This window comes from Dipodomys merriami, unplaced genomic scaffold (genome assembly GCF_024711535.1).
Source record: "Dipodomys merriami isolate MVZ:Mamm:240054 unplaced genomic scaffold, mDipMer1.0.p SCAF_13, whole genome shotgun sequence".
Lineage (NCBI taxonomy): Eukaryota > Metazoa > Chordata > Mammalia > Rodentia > Heteromyidae > Dipodomys > Dipodomys merriami.
In genome coordinates this window covers 5,335,896-5,354,894 of record NW_027202604.1, presented here as the reverse complement: position 1 = coordinate 5,354,894, position 18,999 = coordinate 5,335,896, and the positions used below count along the sequence as shown (strand labels likewise).

General features: G+C 50.8%; 2 protein-coding genes across 6 annotated transcripts in view; one reads left to right on the top strand and one right to left on the bottom strand.

Moving 5' to 3' along the window:
- Dnah1 (dynein axonemal heavy chain 1) overlaps positions 1–9,900 on the top strand; it is a 77,348-nt gene extending 67,448 nt beyond the window's left edge. Inside the window, exons 61-79 of the mRNA XM_070018607.1 lie at positions 304–429; positions 1,231–1,350; positions 1,454–1,603; positions 1,714–1,874; positions 2,472–2,697; positions 2,942–3,137; positions 3,382–3,533; positions 4,243–4,439; positions 4,679–4,823; positions 5,049–5,207; positions 5,288–5,419; positions 6,128–6,298; positions 6,378–6,557; positions 6,635–6,811; positions 7,416–7,586; positions 7,732–7,862; positions 8,230–8,581; positions 8,829–9,063; positions 9,600–9,900. Of these exons, the coding sequence (XP_069874708.1) occupies positions 304–429; positions 1,231–1,350; positions 1,454–1,603; positions 1,714–1,874; positions 2,472–2,697; positions 2,942–3,137; positions 3,382–3,533; positions 4,243–4,439; positions 4,679–4,823; positions 5,049–5,207; positions 5,288–5,419; positions 6,128–6,298; positions 6,378–6,557; positions 6,635–6,811; positions 7,416–7,586; positions 7,732–7,862; positions 8,230–8,581; positions 8,829–9,063; positions 9,600–9,721 (3,303 nt within the window). The 3' untranslated portion in view covers positions 9,722–9,900. The remainder of the gene's footprint in view (positions 1–303; positions 430–1,230; positions 1,351–1,453; positions 1,604–1,713; positions 1,875–2,471; positions 2,698–2,941; positions 3,138–3,381; positions 3,534–4,242; positions 4,440–4,678; positions 4,824–5,048; positions 5,208–5,287; positions 5,420–6,127; positions 6,299–6,377; positions 6,558–6,634; positions 6,812–7,415; positions 7,587–7,731; positions 7,863–8,229; positions 8,582–8,828; positions 9,064–9,599) is intronic.
- Positions 9,901–10,219: 319 nt separating this feature from the next.
- On the bottom strand, positions 10,220–18,774 carry Bap1 (BRCA1 associated deubiquitinase 1). Of its 5 annotated transcripts, none has more exons than XM_070018602.1 (17): positions 18,673–18,774; positions 18,546–18,575; positions 18,382–18,436; positions 17,448–17,580; positions 16,939–17,058; positions 16,422–16,483; positions 16,177–16,319; positions 15,848–15,926; positions 15,310–15,433; positions 14,863–15,010; positions 14,236–14,420; positions 13,653–13,786; positions 12,638–13,116; positions 12,322–12,482; positions 11,963–12,121; positions 11,798–11,870; positions 10,220–11,606 (listed from the first exon to the last, which is right to left on the bottom strand). In XM_070018602.1, exons 1-17 carry the CDS (start codon positions 18,707–18,709, stop codon positions 11,473–11,475), a joined length of 2,256 nt encoding a protein of 751 aa, XP_069874703.1. In that variant the 5' UTR covers positions 18,710–18,774; the 3' UTR covers positions 10,220–11,472. The 5 variants fall into 5 exon arrangements, with proteins under 5 accessions (XP_069874703.1, XP_069874704.1, XP_069874705.1 ...); XM_070018603.1 differs by having other exon boundaries at positions 12,665–13,116; XM_070018604.1 differs by having other exon boundaries at positions 11,963–12,055; positions 18,673–18,772.
- Between the last annotated feature and the right edge of the window lie 225 nt (positions 18,775–18,999).

Below are 18,999 nucleotides of genomic sequence, written 5' to 3'. Positions count from 1 at the left end.
CTCTTGGGAGCTGCCCTTCTAGTGAGAACACAGGAGAGCCTCACATGTATATTTGTGTGTTTCAGACACCCTTCTAAATGCTTCATCCTATGTCCCATCTAATCCTCACATTCAATTCTTATGGGAAGATGTTAGTGCTGCCTTTTCACATATAAGAGGCTGAGGTTTGTGAATCCAAGCAAGTAGGTGCAAAAGGCAGGTTTTAGCTTCACATCTGAGCTTTGACAAAGCTGTGGTTGAATAGGAGGTGGAATGGGTGTTGGAGTCTCTGGTGTGGTGATCTTAAATCTGGCATTTTCCTAGGGCCAGTACCGCACAACACTGTATGAACAGTGGGTCAAGCAGCTCACAATTCACAGGGTCCCACACACTTCTGAGCCCACACTAATCGGGACACTGGGAAACCCCGTGAAGATCCGTTCGTGGCAGGTACCTTCCCAGGGTCAGGAGTGACCAGGCTGGGCCCCAAATCACCTCCCTCCCTCCTGCCTTCTTTTCTATCTGGCTTGGAGATGGCTCCCCTGGGCCAAGCAAGATGAAGGATAGTAAAAAAAAAAAAAATGAGAGAGAGAGAGCGAGAGGGAGGGAGGGAGGGAGGGAGGGAGCAAGCGAGCTGGGTTAAGTGTGGCATAGATGAGGGAAGAAGACTTAGGGGTACTTGTAAAAGAATGAGACAAGAGAGCAGTATCCACAGTAAGGGTTAAGAAAGGTTTCCTTTGAGATTGGAAGGTGGCTCAGTGGTAGAGTGCTTGCCTTGCATGCATGAGGCCCTGGGAAAGAAAGAAAGAAAGAAAGGAAGGAAGGAAGGAAGGAAGGAGGGAGGGAGGGAGGGAGGGAGGGAGGGAAGAAGGAAGTCATGTCTGAATTAGATGCTAAAAGGCAAGCAAGTTGGCAAAGAGAGATAATAAAGAGGCTGTAGACAGAAGCCAAAGGCTAAAAGCCAAATATAGGCCAAGAAGGTCTGTGGGGTGTGCACTCTGTGAAAGTAGTGTCACTGAATGAGGACTCAGGAGGCATGAGGACAGAAATACCCAGCACAGGAAGGCACCAGGGGCCATCCCAGATTCAGGAGGGGCAGAAATCCTAGAAGAGACTGAGACCTTGCCTGTACTGCCTCCTGTCCTCTACATCCCAGGGTGAGATAAAGAATGAAGTCCATTGCCAAAGCATGAGGTTGGGGTGGCTCTTCTTAACAAGAGCCCTTACTCAGGTCCACCTGGCCTTACACAGATTGCTGGCCTCCCCAATGACACTCTGTCGGTGGAGAACGGAGTCATCACCCAGTACTCCCAGCGCTGGACCCACTTCATTGACCCTCAGAGCCAAGCCAACAAATGGATCAAAAACATGGTAAGCTTTCTCCTCCACCCCAGTCAGGCCAAACAGGAGCAGGGGAAAAGTTGAGTCCCATGCTACCTCTTAACCCTTACTTAACTTCTCCTTGTTCCTACAGGAAAAAGAAAATGGACTGGATGTGTTCAAACTGAGTGACCGAGACTTCCTGCGCAGCATGGAGAATGCCATACGCTTTGGCAAACCATGCCTTCTGGAGAATGTGGGAGAGGAGCTAGACCCAGCCCTGGAGCCTGTGCTGCTCAAGCAGGTGGGCCTGTCAGGGAGGGAGAGATGTGGGCTAGAGGCTTGGACAGGGATCTGTCCACACCACACAGATGAAGCTCTTGCCACAGTGCTTGCCCATCTCACCCATCATAGACATACAAGCAGCAGGGAAACACAGTGCTGAAACTGGGGGACACTGTGATCCCCTACCATGAGGACTTCAGGATGTATATCACCACCAAGCTGCCGAACCCACACTATACCCCTGAGATTGCCACTAAACTCACTCTCATCAACTTCACCCTGTCACCCAGGTAAGCCCTTACCCAGTGCCCTCTCAAGCATCAGCCCTGCCTCCTCCTACCAGCTGTCCCTTGGTCACCCCCACACTAGTACCTTAGGGACTTGTGTTTCCCTACTCAATGGTCTCCCAGCTTCCTCTTAGATATAGATATAGATATAGATCCCAAGGCTTTTCAGGCACTTCATTACCTTTTCTACCTGCCTCCATTTCCACCTAGGAACCCTCACTCCACAGTCCCGTTCTGTGTCAAGGCCCCCATCCCAGTGGTTACTGTGAACCTCTCCACAAACCAGAGAGCAAAAGCACCCTGTGGCTTGTCCTTCTGGTCACCCCAAACTCTCACATGCTAAGGAAGAACTTCTCAGGGATTCCAGCTCCAACAAGCCATCCCCTGATGGGACTCCAGACTGCCACCCAACTTTTATTTTGAAGGCAGCCTTTGCACTGTCTCTGTAGCCTGAGAGGGAGGCCAGCACTCCCAAGCTGTCACTGGCAAGGATGCTGGGCTCTTGCAGACTCAGGGCACAGGTAGATAAGTGAGAAGACTCAAAGCTGTCCCTCAGAGCTTACCAGGCATTACCAACATGGTTTCACTTGCCCCTGGCAGTGGCCTAGAGGACCAGCTACTAGGCCAGGTAGTGGCTGAGGAGCGACCCGACTTGGAGGAGGCCAAGAACCAGCTGATTATCAGTAATGCTAAGATGCGTCAGGAGCTGAAGGACATTGAAGACCAGATCCTCTACCGACTAAGCTCCTCTGAGGGCAACCCTGTGGATGACATGGAGCTCATCAAGGTGCTAGAGGCTTCTAAGATGAAAGCCGCTGAAATCCAGGTCAGCAACTGCATGCCCACCCACCTGCCTCTCCCCTCCTGCCCTCAACTTCTCCCCACATGCCCCAAGTCTGCTCCCACTTCTCCCCATCTATCCCACACCTTTTCCTACATCTCCTCACCTGCCCAGCCTTGCTTCCCCCATCTTAACCCACCTGCCTCAGCCCTCCCCCCCCCCGCCCCCATTGCTTTCTGCTCTTTGCTAGCCTACCTGGGTTTTCACATGCCTCACACTGTAACCCCAGGCCAAGGTCAGGATTGCAGAGCAGACAGAGAAGGACATTGATCTCACACGCATGGAGTATATACCTGTGGCTGTCCGCACCCAGATCCTCTTCTTCTGTGTATCTGACCTGGCCAGTGTGGACCCCATGTACCAGTACTCCCTCGAATGGTTCCTCAACATCTTCCTCTCCGGCATTGCCAACTCTGAGAGGGCAGGTAATCCTGGTGCACCCTGACATAGGAGTGTAGGGGCACATTTCCACTGTGGGACACAGATGTAAACTCATCCCCATGTTCACTGGCACAGCCACTACTCCCAAGCCTCCTTGGACCCCTCTGTACTGTTAACAACAGTTCATAGGTATGCCCAGACTCTTCCCGCAAAGGCTGAGGGAGACTGGATAGACTGGGCTAGACCTCCCTTCTTCCTGAGCTCTGCCATCACCACTCTGCCCTGCAGACAACCTGAAGAAGCGCATTGTCAACATCAACCGCTACCTGACCTACAGCCTTTATATCAATGTCTGCCGCAGCCTCTTTGAGAAGCATAAGCTTATGTTTGCTTTCCTGTTGTGTGTCCGCATCATGATGAATGAGGGCAAGATCAACCAGGTAAAGGAGCAGACAGGTTGCCAGTAGACTGTCTGCATGAGGGTTTGCCCTCTTGTAGATCTGAGAGGACAGCCTAAATGGAAAGGAAAAGTCCCTTTATTCACAGCATGAACAATAGGCTTAAGGAAACCTAATTGCTTGCTTAAACACAACAGAAAACCCTGGGTTCATGTTACCTGATCAATGATGTGAGCACAGGCCTTCTTAAAACCTTGAATCTGCCAGGCACAGGTGGCTCACACCTGTAATCTTAGCTACTCAGGAGGCTGAGATCTGAGGATCACAGTTCAAAGCTAGCCTAGGAAGGAAAGTCTGTGAGACTCTTATCTCCAATAATACTCAGAAAAAGCCGGAAGTGGTGCTGAGACTCAAGTGGTTCAGGACTAACCTTGAACACAAAGAGGCTCAGGGATAGCACCCAAGCCCTGAGTTCAAGCCCCAGGACCAGAAAAAAGATTTTTTTTAAGCCCCCAAACACAAAAAACCTTGAATGTGCTGTCCCCAAGTGCAGACTCTGCTGAGCCTCCACAGGGTTTTGGCTAGGAGATCCTGTGGAGCACACTCCAGCAAAGGACAGAGTAAAGATACCATCCAAAGCTGTTTGACCAACCACTCCCAGAGGCAGTTGGATTTTTCTAGATGAAGTACCCAGAGGCAAGGAAATGCTGGCCCCAGGGCCTAGGAACCAACCTTCTCTGTCCCCTTTCAGGGTGAATGGCGCTACCTTCTGTCTGGGGGCTCCATTCAACTCATGACTGAGAACCCTGCACCAAACTGGCTGTCAGACAGGGCCTGGAGAGACATCCTGGCACTATCCATCCTACCAACCTTTTCCGCTTTCTCTTCTGACTTTGTGAAACATCTCTCAAGTTTCCGGAAAATCTTCGACAGCCTTGAGCCCCACCGGTGAGCTGGGTTCCAGAGTATGGCAAATATGGTACCTGGAGGAAGTGAGAAACCAGGAGCAGCCATAGGTGGGCTTCTGGGAGGGATCACCCAGGTTTTTCTGCATGTGTGGCCATCTCAGGTCCCTGACTCTGTATTCTTGGAACACTCCACTGTCCCCTGCTGTCCAGCTACCAAAATTCCTGGGGTCTGAGGTCTACTACAGACTGGCTCTCAGGGATATATGGGTACTGTTACAGGGAGCCCTTGCCTGGCATCTGGGAAACGTTCTTGGACCAGTTCCAGAAACTGCTAGTTCTCCGCTGTCTGCGTGGAGACAAAGTTACCAATGCCATGCAGGACTTTGTGGCCAACAACTTGGAGCCACGCTTCATTGAGCCCCAGGCAAGTGTGATATCCAGAAATAATATGTAAGTCTCAGTGCAGGCTGCACTGAACAGACTACCTCATAACCTTGGGTCGTGTCAGAACCCCCCAAAGCATCTAGGAAGTTGCAGGCCTCACTAGGAAGGCCTGGGACCTCCTTGAGAGCCCCAGATCCTTTTTCCTTGTCCTGGGCCCTGTCTCTCCTTAGCTTCAAGGGGTGCCAGCATCTTTCCATCCATGCAGACAGCCAACTTGTCTCTGGTGTTCAAAGATTCCAACTCCACGACACCCCTCATCTTTGTGCTGTCACCTGGCACAGACCCAGCTGCTGATCTCTACAAGTTTGCCGAAGAGATGAAGTTTTCCAAGAAGCTCTCTGCCATCTCCCTGGGTCAGGGGCAGGTAAGAGGTAGGCAGGAAAGAAGGGATGAGACTGGGGGATGGGCAGCTGCCCATCACCAACCAGTACTCCGACTCCACAGGGCCCTCGGGCAGAAGCAATGATGCGCAGCTCCATAGAGAGGGGCAAATGGGTCTTCTTCCAGAATTGCCACCTGGCACCAAGCTGGATGCCAGCCCTGGAACGCCTCATTGAGCACATCAACCCTGACAAGGTATTCCATGCTTCCAGTCACAGACCCACTATGTCCTTTTCTATAAGGGAACTAATTAAGCTATCCAGGACTGATGAGGCTTAAATAAGATAATCCTGTGAAGCACTCAGCTCCAAAGTGAGTGACATATGTATTAATGACTTTACATATAATGTCAGAAATAGATTAATCCCAACAGTCCTCCAAGTTATTAGGTCTCAAGGATCTGCCTAGGATTGGTAACCCTGGGATTTACCAAAGCCTGTGTGTGTGTGTGTGTGTGTGTGTGTGTGTGTGTGTGTGTGTGTGTGTGTGTGTGTGTGTGTGTGTGTGTGTGTGTGTGTGTGTGTGTGTGTGTGTGTGTGTGTGTGTGTGTGTGTGTGTGTGTGTGTGTGTGTGTGTGTGTGTGACTTGGGCAGTCTATGCTTCTTGATGGCACTCTATTTCTTGAGCCACACATGTACTTCTGACTCTGCTAGTTAATTGGAGATAAGAGTCTCATGGGTTTATCTGCTTAGACTGGCTTTGAACCGCAATCCTTAGATCAGCATCCTGAGTAGCTAAGATTATAGGCATGAACCACTGGCACCCAGTCCATATTCTTAACCACTTGTCCATGCAACATTTGCTGACTTAGCCCAAAGAAGTAGGTCACAGGTGATCTCAAGGACGCTGGATAGGAGGGTACCTAAGCTCTGGTCTTTTTCATGAGAAGCCCTGGTCCACCAGGTACACCGGGACTTCCGTCTGTGGCTCACTAGCCTTCCCAGCAACAAGTTCCCAGTGTCCATCCTGCAAAATGGCTCCAAGATGACCATTGAGCCACCACGTGGAGTCAAGGCCAACCTGTTAAAGTCCTATAACAACCTCAGCGATGACTTCCTCCATTCCTGTAATAAGGTGATAAACATTTGATGCACACCAACCTACTTGCTTCCATCCCTGTTTCTTATACCTGCTGCCCCTCTACTTCCTGCAGGTGATGGAGTTCAAGTCCCTGCTGCTGTCTCTGTGTCTATTCCATGGAAATGCACTAGAACGTCGTAAGTTTGGGCCCCTAGGCTTCAACATCCCCTATGAGTTCACAGATGGAGACCTGCGCATCTGCATTAGCCAACTCAAGATGTTCCTAGATGAATATGATGATATCCCTTATAAGGTGGGCCAGGGATAGATGGGGAGGGGGGGGGTCAGTGGCTTGGGCAATTATGAGAGCCCTCACCATCCACTGTGTAGGTCCTCAAGTACACAGCTGGGGAGATCAACTATGGGGGCCGCGTTACTGATGACTGGGATCGCCGCTGCGTCATGAACATCTTGGAGGACTTCTACAACCCTGACGTGCTCTCCCCTGACCACAGCTACAGTCCCTCTGGTGTTTACCACCAGATCCAACCCACCTATGACCTCAACGTGAGGCCACCCCCATGAGTTGGGCATGATTACTAGGCAGGGTTCTAGAATTCCATAGACACTTTGATGCCAGGGGTCTAGCAGGGAAGGCATGATCCTCCCTCTAGAAGCATCCTTTCCATTAATCCATCCTACAGTGAGAGAAATAAAAATTAATTCTTGCCACTATGAAACAAACTGGAGAGAGAGGTGAATTCAGACTCACCATTTCCTATGTGTAGTTGCTCAGTGTGGTGACCAAACCAGGTTCTCCAGTCAGGGAGGCTCCCAGAGGACATACTTCCAGTGAGGTATGTGAGAAGTCTAAGGCTAGGTTGAGTGGGCCCAGTGCAAAAGCACCTATGCTAGGGGTGGTGGACTACATCAGGTTTGAACAGCTACATGAAGTAGCAGGAAGCTAGAAGGCAGTGAGGGAAGGATGCTGGGAGGGAAGCAAACAGCATACAGCATCAAAGATACCATGCGGTCCTGAGAACAATAAGAGGCCCAAGGATTACTACCAGGGGTGACAAGTAGTGTGCTTAATAGGAAGGTGACTCTGAAGGCTGGGAGATGAGGATTAGAGCAAGGTAGGGCCTTCATCTTTGGCCCTTCTGCCTCCTAGGGCTACCTCTCGTATATAAAGAGCCTCCCACTCAATGATATGCCTGAAATCTTTGGCCTACATGACAATGCCAACATCACCTTTGCCCAGAATGAGACTTTTGCTCTGCTTGGTGCCATCATCCAGCTGCAGCCCAAATCATCCTCTGCAGGTGGCCAAGGCAGGGAAGAGGTGGGTGATAGCAAGGGAAAGGGCCAAAGTCTGGGTAAGTCAGGTTCTGCCATCTTGACTGCTCCCCTGTGGGAAGGACTGGTTGTGAAATCTTGAAGGGGTTGAAGGAGGCCAGCCCTATCAGTCAATGTCTCTGCCTCTGCAGATTGTAGAGAATGTAGCTGAGGACATTCTGGTCCAAGTGCCTGAACCTATCAACCTGCAATGGGTGGTCACCAAGTACCCTGTGCTTTATGAGGAATCAATGAACACAGTGCTGGCACAAGAGGTCATTAGGTAAGTCCTCCTACTTCACTCTTAGCCCTGAGTAAGTGGTCACTCAGCTGTAAGGAAATGACCCCAGGAGTTAGCTACCAGGGGCTAGATGTCATGCTAAGTGCTAAACATCTATCCTCTACCTCAATGACTTATACCATATTTTAAATAATTTGAGCCCATCCCACCCCTCCACCTACCCCACCCCCCAAAAAAACCCACTAAGTGACTACCTCAGGTTATGTACTTGCTAAGGGCCAAGAGATTTATACCCAGCTCTGCACTCTGAGCCTCTAAGTTTGTCATTACTTTTTTTGTCTATGACTTCAAGTTGCAAAGTGTAAGACACTGCCACATGATCTCTACTTCCTGGTCCTTGGCCCCATAGGTACAACCGGCTGATAAAGGTGATCATACAGACGTTGCGAGACATGCTCAAGGCACTCAAGGGGCTGGTGGTGATGTCCTCACAGCTGGAGCTTATGGCTGGCAGCTTGTACAACAACACTGTGCCTGAGCTCTGGAATGCAAAGGCCTACCCATCGCTCAAGCCACTGGCCTCATGGGTCATGGACCTGATAAAGCGTCTGGAGTTCCTGGAAACCTGGATCCAAAATGGCATCCCAGCTGTCTTTTGGATCAGTGGCTTCTTCTTCCCTCAGGCTTTCCTGACAGGCACTCTACAGAACTTTGCCCGAAAGTTCGTCATCTCTATTGACACTATCACCTTTGATTTCAAGGTCTGGACAGCCAGGGCAAGGTCAGGTGACAGACTGGGGTGGCTCTAGCAGGAGCACTATAATCATAGCAACTCTGAGCAAGAGGGTGGGAAGCTAAGCCAGAAGAGGCCAAGAACCCTGTAGAAATTCACAGGGACAGGGTATAGGCTACTGGCTAAGATAGCAGGTTTCAGATGGCAAAAAGCAGCTCTTGGGACAGTCCCTCTAACCAAAATCTGGGTGTTAGTTGTGTCTGTGCCCATCACAGGTGATGACTGAGCCACCATCAGAGCTCAAAAGCAGGCCCCAAGAAGGGTGTTACATCCATGGACTATTCCTGGAAGGTGCCCGCTGGGACCCTGTGAACTTCGAGTTGGATGAGTCTCGGCCCAAGGAGCTGTACACAGAAATGGCTGTCATCTGGCTCTTACCAAAGCCCAACCGCAAGGCCACGTTGCAGAACTACTATTTATGTCCTATCTATAAGACATTGACCCGTGCTGGTATGGGAAGCAGGGCAGGGAGCCTATACTTCAGAGAGGGGTGGGGGCAGTCAGGACTGACCCAACCCAGCCCAAGTCAGCTGTTACTAATCCAAGTTAGCTGAACAGAAAAGCTGACAAAAGGAAAACGGAAAGCTGACAGAGGTTTGTCAGCAGAGCCATGCTAGCAGCAGGCATGTTAATACCCAGTAACTAGTTCTAGCCTGCCAGCCTCCCTAGCAGATCCACTTTGGGTCCTGGGAACCTATGAGCCGCACCTGTCACTGGGGGTCCAGAAGAGTAATTGAAGCCCAGAAAGGGGAAAAGCCTAGGCTGTGACTATCCAGGAAAGAGTAGGGCCTCCAACTCTAACCCTTACCTTGAGTCCTCTGGGCAGGATTAAGCTTTGGCCACACCTACTCACCAGGCAGGCTTCCTCTGGTGCCAAAGCCTCCTCCATGCTCCCAATTCAATCTGCCAAATTCCCTGCCCTTGCCCTACCCCTGCTCTAGAGGTGACAGGGCATGACCTGACCTTTTCTTTTTTGCCTCCTCCAGGAACACTATCTACCACAGGCCACTCTACCAACTATGTCATTGCTGTGGAGATCCCTACCCAACAGCCTCAGCGACACTGGATAAAGCGTGGTGTGGCCCTCATCTGTGCCCTGGACTACTAGATTCAGATGGAAGGACCAGAGTCATTAGTCAAGTTTTTCAGTCAGTCCAGGTGTGCCATGGCTGCTTGTGTGAGGCCCCCTCTGCAGGACCCATTGCCAGTGTGGGGTTGAGGAACTGCAGCAGGCTCAGCAGAGGCAGCTATGGCCCCACTGTATCTGTATTAGGAATAAAATGTATATCCTCGAATCCCAGTGTACCTTCTGGGACACTCCTAGGCAGTACTACTCCTCAACTCAGAGTCTTAGTGCCTCTGATGCAGTGACCAGATGTGGTAAACCAAGCCTTTCCCCCACACACACACATCACTTGATCCACAGCCCATTTAAATGCAAATTCCTCCCACCTGTCAGCCACAGCTTAGGTCCTAATTCCCAGGCCTACCATCCCAGGGAAGCCCGACACCCAGGAAGGCATACATACCAATTCTCTGGTCATAAGGCCTTAGGCTAGTAGGTCTCTTACTCCCACAAAAAGCCATACAGACCTCAAGACAGCAATGATGTTTCTTAGTAGTTTTATTCATTCACTGATCCAGTATTTACAGATGCCAGAGGCGGGAATCAAGCTGTGTTCAGCCCAGATAGGTAGCTACCACACGTGCCAGCCCCCGCCCTTAGTATGTACAGATAAGAGGCCTGCCTGGATCACCTTTAAAGCCATCTGGAAGAGACCACTGGGCTGTATTTGAGGCCTGAGCTTAAGGCAATACAAAACCCATTAAGCCTTGACATCAAGCCTCTGAGAACACAGGGGCCTCCAAATGATGGTTTGATCCTGCTGTTGCACAACCCTGAGTGCCTTGCAGAAGCTGAGGAAGCTGGCACAGCAGAAATTTTTGAGTGGTACCAGGTTCCTGAAAGCAGCCCTCTCTCTGTAATTCTAAGAGGAGAAGATGCAATAATACTGAGGGTCCAGTCAGGCTTTTCTGAGCCCCAGGCTCCAGGGACAGAGACCAGGAGTCCAATGTAGGCCCCTTAGCTAGGGCCACAACACTGAAGGCAAAGAGCCCCAGAGCCTTGCTACAGACAGCAGTCTTGACAAGCCTGGCTAGAGTTAGGACACTTTACAAGCCACCAAACAGCTCAAACACTTTTCTCTGTTCAGGCTATGGGACCCCAGCAGACTGTTCATCCCACTTTTACTTGGATACCTCACTCATTCCAACCCAGCAGCAGGGTCCCTGAGTTTGTCACTCCTCCAAAATAAGAGAGTAGGCCTGACTTCATCCTAACAGACAGGCTAGGGGAAGTGGGAAGACAGACTAGGGCAGCAAAGTCCTGTGCCCACAAGGCCCCCAGCTGGGTCTTTACAGTTGTGACCCTGGAATGATGTGGGCAACTGGCCCCAACCAGATGACAGCTGAGAAAGCAGTTGGGAAGCCAGCCATATGAATATGGTGGCAAAATAGGCTGGAGCCCAGAAAAAAATAGACATCTCTGATAGATAAAAAATATATTCTGCTGCCCAGGTAACAGGGCCAAGTCCTGCTGTTCCACTTCTGGCTATAGAGAAAGCCACAGTACCTCGCTGTAGCCCAACTCTTAACTGCTGCTTCCCAAACACTATCAAGCTGACTTGTCCCCACCAAGCCCCTGGATGTGATGTGGAAACATGGCGGCTAGCTTCCACTACCAGGGTCTGGGCTCTGGATGAAACTATTCAGTAATACTGGGAAAAGGGGAGTAGGGCAGGGAAAGGCCCTGGTGAGGGCCTCACGGCAAGAGCAGGCTGCAGTCAGAGACAGCAGCCCTTATTGGCGCTTGGCCTTGTAGGGGCGAGAACGTTTCCGCCGATCAGGTTTCCGCTGTTTGTGAAGCCGGCCAATGCTGACCCCTTGGCGTCGCCGCACAGAGATGTTCTGCTCCACCAGGTTGGCCAGCATGCCTGTGGAAGGCAGAAACCCTTCAGCTGATGGCCCAGTAGCCACTCATTCAACCAGCCACACTGTCAGGCCAGGAGCTGGGTGTCTCAAGGCCCTCCCCCCTGCTCAAGCCTCAGAAAAGTTCTGAAGGAGGGAGATCTGAGGTATGACAATCTATAGGGTATACCAGTTAAGATACAATAAGCCCCCTCACCTTCCTGAGCCAGCATTGAGATGAAGGTGCAAATAAACTCATCGTAGTTGTGGGTTCTTCTCTGGTCATCAATCTGTAGGACAAAGGAAGTGTAAAGGCATCATAGCCCATCTCCCAGAGCAGCTGAGAAGGGAAAAGGGACCAGGCAGCAGGAAGATCACCCACCTTGAACTTCTTCCTCTTCTCCACCTCCTCCTTGAGGCAAGCCTCATAGTTTGCAATCTCAGCCTCCACACATTTTAGCAATGCCAGCAGCTCCTGCCGAAACCCAGCATTGCACCTGAAGGGCCTGACTGGCACCAGAGCTTCACTACTCAGAGGCAGCTAGAGGCAAGGGTGAGCAGCCAGAATCCATGAGGCCTACTGATTCCTTGCCATCACCCAACCCAATAAGGCTTCATGGTACTTGGCTCCAACTAGTAGCCTTCAGAACTAAATTCCAATCAATATCCCAGCACCTGAGCAGCAAGGCCAGGCCCTTCTCTCTGCCAGGATTCAAAGAGAAAGCCACAAAGGAGGCTCACCTTGGGTGAGTACTTTTCCCCACTCAAGGATTCGTTGGGCCTGACCAACCCAGTCTTCTCTCTGCTCTCTGTGGCTTCCACGACCTCCTTCTCCTCTGGACTGCTAGACCCCTGGTTGCCTTGGCTCAGTCTGATGGAGGGTGAGGAACCCTTTCCACCCTCTGGAAGAGGACATGAAAACATGTCAGAGCATTGGACACTTGGTTACCTTCCTCCTCCCTCCTGAGTGTACTTCACTACCCCCCACCTCTTCACCCCCACCCCCACCCCCAGAGATCACTGCTGCACCTGGCCAGTGAGCCAGTGCAAAGCCCACCTGTCAGTGCCAGGGGACTCAACACACCATCCTCAGCAAGGTGTAGTAGGCCTGTGCTGATGACAGGACCCAGGTCACGGACAGCACGATTGTAGCGTATGCAGTCAACACGCAGCAGACTATCATCCTCTCCAAAAAGCACTTTGGAAATATGAGAGGTGACAGGACTGGAGGGCCGTGTTGGGTTGGCCGAGCGAATAGGTGAGCGCAAGGGGGAATTAAAAGCACTGCCGATCTCAGAGGCAGTGTCTGTGCTCTCGTTACTGGGGGTCGGTGAGGGCTGTGAGTGTGTGGGCATTGCCACTGCTGGACTCCCAGCCCCGCTGCTCGTCTTGACAGACAGAGGAAGTGAGAGGTCTTTCTGGGACTCTTGGAGCTTCTCAGTCAAGACATTGATGGTGTTGGGTTGTAGCACTGACAGTTGCCCATCTGTGGAACTATTCAACGACCCTGGTTTCACTGTCCCCTTTCGCTTGTATCTGTGGGACACAAGAAGTGAACAGAGGGAATGGGCCAGGTAACCACACCCAGCAGTGCCTAGAATTCCTTGCATATATTCTAACTTCCAACTGACCCTGAAGCTCTTTACACCTGGACCAAGCAGCTTAACCCAGATACGTATCATCTGCAGCCTTAAGCTCTATCACCTGTAGTCAGGTGTCCTCAAAAAAACAACTCCTCTACTCTAACTGCTTCATTTCTGGCCTTCAGCCAATACTATATTGTCTCCACTCTGACATCTCCATCCCTCCAAACTCTTCTCCTGTCTCAACCAATCCTTTGAGGTCCCACTGAAAGGCCAGAACATGTCTTGATACATGCTTGTATGTACATTCTCCCCACAAACCACCAAAAACTTCTTGAGGACCTGGGGTGTCAGTCCCTTCAGGCCAACCTCCCCCAGGGCCTGGCATTCTGTAGGTGCCCAATATTATCTGCTGAAGTACTTTCTCAAATGTGAGGTGAATATTCTGAAGAGGCCAGAGCATGCTAGCCTTACACAGCTGGAGCTGACCTGATGGCAAAGCTGGTGTTCTGCACATCTTCCTCCTCATCATCCTCATAATCATCCTCATCATCTGAGTACTGCTGGGGTGGGCGGACTGGAACTCGATTGCGACCCACACCTGCTGCCAAGTCTTCCTCCTCCTGAGGAAGAACAGAGACCAGAGTGGTTATGAGAAAGGGCTGCTCTCGAAAGTTAGGCACAGCACTTGCAGGCAAGGAGAAGGATAATGTGACTCTCCAGGCTGAGCCCCTCCAGGTGCTCCCTATGGGTCCCAAGGAGGGTGCCTCCCACTGACACTGCACAGAGGCCTATGGAGAGCTTCTAAGACAAAGTACCTTTATTTTGCCAGCAGAACCCAATCTATAGAGATGTACCAAATGAGTACCCCCTAAACATTTAAGCCCAGTCATGTAACTGGATTTACAATTGGAGTTTTCCTTGCCTCCTTAAGCCTTTGCTTTTGTGAGACTCTGATTATCAGAGGAACCTCCCAAACAGGCCCAAGCAGAGTGTGAACACCTAAGAGCCACCTGGGGAACTTCCATAGTTGTCCCTCAGAGGAAATCCTGCCAGGGACCTTCCAACTTACCTGCATGGGGGACTTGGCATAGTTGTGATTGTCTAGAAAAGCTGGCAGCCGCTGAACAATGGGGGTGGGGTTGGGAGGAACTCCATTGAGGCTGCTCCCTGGAGGCTTCACCACCAGCTTAGGTTTGCTGGGAGGACTGTGGGTTGGAGCTTGTGGGCATGACCCAGCTACCTCCTCTGCACCATCTGAGACAGGGCAAGGCGTATAGGCAAGACTGTCAGCTGGAAACTCAAGAGAAATACACAGTCTTCCCAAACCTGTGAACACACTGTTCCTTCTCTCTTCCCAGGAAACAAATGAGTCATCGTTAACGGGATAAGAATGAATGAGCTCTAGAATGGTCCCACAGCTAGATTGGGAGAATAACAGAAAAAAAAAAAAAAAAAGGAAGCAGGAAGAAAAAAGGCCTCTAGAATAAAAGAGAAGGCATGTTACAGAGGGCTCAGAGGCCTGGAGTAACAACCCTTTAAAGGTACCCTTTAGGGAAGGACTTCTGTCTATATTTTGAGGGAGAGGCACTGGGCTTTAGGCCCTCCTGTAGGAACTTCTGCACAACTACCCAAGTATCTCCACAGAAAAGACCTGCATTACTGGGACTTCCCGGGTCAAGCTATGTATCTCCAGTACCTGTGTGGGTGCTCTCAGAGGCCACTTGGGCTCTGCCTGCCTCCAGTACAAGAGGGGACTTGCTGCTGGCTGGTTTGGATTCCTCAGGCAGCTGTGACTCTTGAGACTTGCTGGTCTGAATAAGCTCTGGCTGTGTTACCCTAATCAACTGAAAACAGAAGCCAAGGCTCAGAAAGAGGCTAGAACCAGGCCTCCACTGGCTTGGGGGACAGCACAATGGCCTTGGTCCTACACATTCTCTCATTCATAGGAAAATAAAAAGGCCCACTGATAATCCATTTTAGATGCTATTCTCCCTTCCCACCCCCAAGTTCCAACTTCCCCACAAAGGAAGCAAAGGAAAAGAGTGGCTAGCTGAAATACAATCCACAAAAAAGTGTGATCAGGGAATCAAAGATGGTGCAGAGGAAGAAAAGATAGGATTGGTCAGGCAAGGGAGGCACCTACCTGCTGCAGAGCCTCGAGTACTGTCTGACGATTCACTTTCAGCACATGCAGCCTGGCCTCATACTTGATCCTGCGATCAGGTACCACTGCCATCAGGTTGAAGCGGATGTCGTGGTAGGGTTCCCTGCAGTCACAGCTACAGCTGTGAGAGCAGCTCCCACCTTGGCCCCACCACTAGATTGAGACAGATATCCTGGCAAGGCTCCTACATTCATACTTTCACCACAGGTATAAGCCACACCTAACAGGTAAACAGCAGGTAGCAATGCACAGTAGAACCTGAGCTGATGGCTTCTCATGAACTATATGAGAGGATGTTAGGAGGTGAGCCAGGACACCTGGGCCACTCATCAAGGCCTTCTCCCATCACAAATGCAACCCAGAACAAGCTAAAGGTAGGAGGGTAAGGATTGGAAGCCCAAGACTTAAGCTTGATCTTGCCAGATTCACCATGGCCTTGCAATTTACAAATCACCTGGGCTCTCTCTGCATGGCATAGATACACAAGGGTAGAGTTAGGCTGACTCAGGGCTCTTACCCTGCAGTGGCAAGGCCAATACGCTCCATGATAACCCTCCGGGCTTTGTCTGTCCACTCTTCATCCTCTCCCCAGGGACCTATGGGAGACCAAGATAAGAAATCAGCAGGTGAGAAACCCTGAGTTCGAGCAAGCCAGGGAAGGAAGACAGACAAATATGGTTGAGACATGAGTTGATCAGATAATAATACAGTACAAGATGAAACCCTAGCCAGAGTTAGATGTCTTCAGTACCTGCCATTGGATCCAAAGCATCTGAGGAAAACTGGGCCTCAGACACCCAAGAGGTAAGCAGAGAAACCCAACAGGCCCCATCACAAAGTGCCTACCATGATCAATAGGGTAGACTTTCAGCCCATCCAGCTCAAAGAGTCGTCCTGTGATAGGTACATAGCTGACAAAGTGGAATGCCTCCATGGTCCGCACTGCACTCAGGCCATTCTGTTTCTCAGGAAGATGACGTGGCTCTGGCCTGGGGGAAGGACAGAATCAGGTTTTTGTTGTTGTTGTTTTGTGTTGTTGTTTTTTTTAAAGCCTCTTCCTCACCCTTAACCCAACATCAGTTCTCACATACCTAGCATGGCTATTATGTGCCTTGGCCAATTCTGGAGCATTGCCAATTGCATATCCTTTGCTCTAGGGGAAAGAAAATAAGGCCCCATCAGAAATGCTTCTCAGGTGGGCCTCCGGATGGGGGCAAAGCTCCAGAGACCAGGCGCAAAGGCATTTGAGGAATTTGAAGCTGCACTTTCCTCAAGAGTTGGTGGGGGCAAAGAACTTTGGCCGTACAGAAATGAGCAGTACTGTCCTTGCACAGTAATCACAGGACATTGAGGAGCAACACAGCTTGATAGAAACAGTCCCAACAGAGAAGGTTCTGACATGATGTTACTCAGGTCTCTACTACCTTTCCTAACAACTGAGCCTAAATTCAACTGCCTTGCACAATTCTTTAAAAGTGTAATGTTAATGGCCATTTGAAAAAGAAACAGCCAAACAGTAGTAAATATCATATGGTAGTATTCCGAATGCCCCTGAGGATGACATCTGCTCAGCTAGCTGTGAGTCAGGATTAAGAGACAGCAGCCTACCTCCGGGCTGAAGCCTTTGGTGAAATCTTTCATACGACTCAGTGTGGGTCCCAGATCCACATTGCTGCAGTTCAGGAGCACGCTCAGCAAGGCATGAGTGGCACAAGAGTTGGGGATCAACTGTGAAACCAAGAATCATCACTATAAATAGTATCTGTCATGCCAAGTTTCCCAAGCCTACTTTCTTTGGGAATGAGGATAGAGACAGGGAGTTATATCTGGACAACAACTCTTGTCAGCTCTCTTCATCTTTACTGTTCATTTAACATGAATCAACTAAACACCCACCAAGAATCTGAGGACATGGAAAATGGACTGAGAAACCACACTACTGTAAGGTGTTCCCTTTAATGAATAAGAGCTAGGTTCCTTGTGCCAAGGGATTTCTGTAACCATCACCTTTGGTTTCTATCTCTTCCTGCCTTCCCTATTTCCATTTCCTAAGGGGGAAGAAAAACAAAAAACCTAGCAGCATCCCACCCTCCAAACAAGCACAGAGCCCAGCAGACCTGGTGGGCAAAGAACATATTATTCACAATATCGTCATCAATCACGGACGTATCATCCACCAAAGTAGAGACTTTGCGACGGGACCTGCGCTCTTCGATCCATTTGAACAGGAAGATGAATCCATATACGGGGCTGGGAAATTAAGGAGCAGAAGGCAATCAGCATCCCTCCTTCCTTTCCCTATTCCTTTGCACTGTCATCATTGGGATGCACTTGCCATGATTCCACCTCTCCCCTGGGTTCTTCCTAATGCTGTATCTAACGTGGCTCTCACACCCCAGAGGCAGAGTCAAACATCAACTCTAACTGTGGTGCTCCAGTCCACCATTCGCCTCATGAATTCTACGGTTCTGGGTGAGAGAAGAAAGACTGAAACTGCCACTATGTCCAGGGTAGAGCAGGGCAGGAACACAAAGTAAGGCAATAACAAAAACTGGTAAGAAATTCAAGCATCTGAACCCCACCAATGCCAGGAAAGCATACAAACACCCAACTTGCATCACTTTTTTTGGGAGGGAGAGAGAGGGAAGCAGACTTCTTGGTTTGGTCCTGAATGTAGTACTTCAGAATATGGCCTTGTCACCAATTAATACTAGATGACCTTTGTGTGATTGAAGCCACAGCACAAATGGACATGTAATTAATGAAGTGCAGTTGCCCAAAAGGTATTATGTGACTTGGGTCTTAACTGCTGCAAAACCAGAAAAAGGCAGCTAAACCTCAAGAATGGTTAGAGTTAGGGAAGGAAAACACTGTGGAAGATTAAATGGGAAGAAAACAACAACAAAAATCTGATTAGAAGAGCACCCAGACCAAGGGATTCTTCCTTATGTGATATTTTACAATTTGGATTTCCAGATACTGATTTCCTTGAGGGACCCCCACTTCCTCAGTCCCAGCCCTCCAGGTGTAAGAGGCAGCCCTGCCACTCACCCTTGGCATTTGCTCTGAAGATCATAGATCTCCTCCACCTGCACCCCTTTGACACCTACAATAAGGAAAAGAAAACCGGTCGGGAAGAGCACGGCGACCCTGCAGCGAGAGCACAGGGATGGGCCCCCCACGACCCCAATCCAGCTTGCAGAGGAGTTTCTTACCGAAATCTTCCACCAGGAGGGTGAAGAGGCCTGGTTGGGGCGAGAAGGGGAGCAAGAAGTATCAGACAGGCGCGCCCCAGGGCCCAGCGGATTCCCCAGCCCCCAGCCCGCCCGGCCCTCTTCTCACCCGGGTCGCTCTCCAGCTCCAGCCAGCCCTTATTCATCTTCCCGCGGGGCGGCCCCTCAGCGCCATGTCCAGGCCCTCCCCACCCCCCGCCGCCCACCGCCGGGAGCCCCCGCCGCTCCCGGGGCCCCTCAGCCCCCCCTACACACACACACAGACAACGGGCCCCGCCGCGTCACCCGCCCGCGCCGGCAGGATGACGTCACTGCGGAGCGACGAGCCCGCCCCGGGACTCCTCTTCCGCTTGCCACGCTGAGGAGGGCACGCACTCGGAGGCGGAGGCAGATGCGTACGCGCGACTGGGGGCGGGGCGAGCGCGTGGCCGTTAGC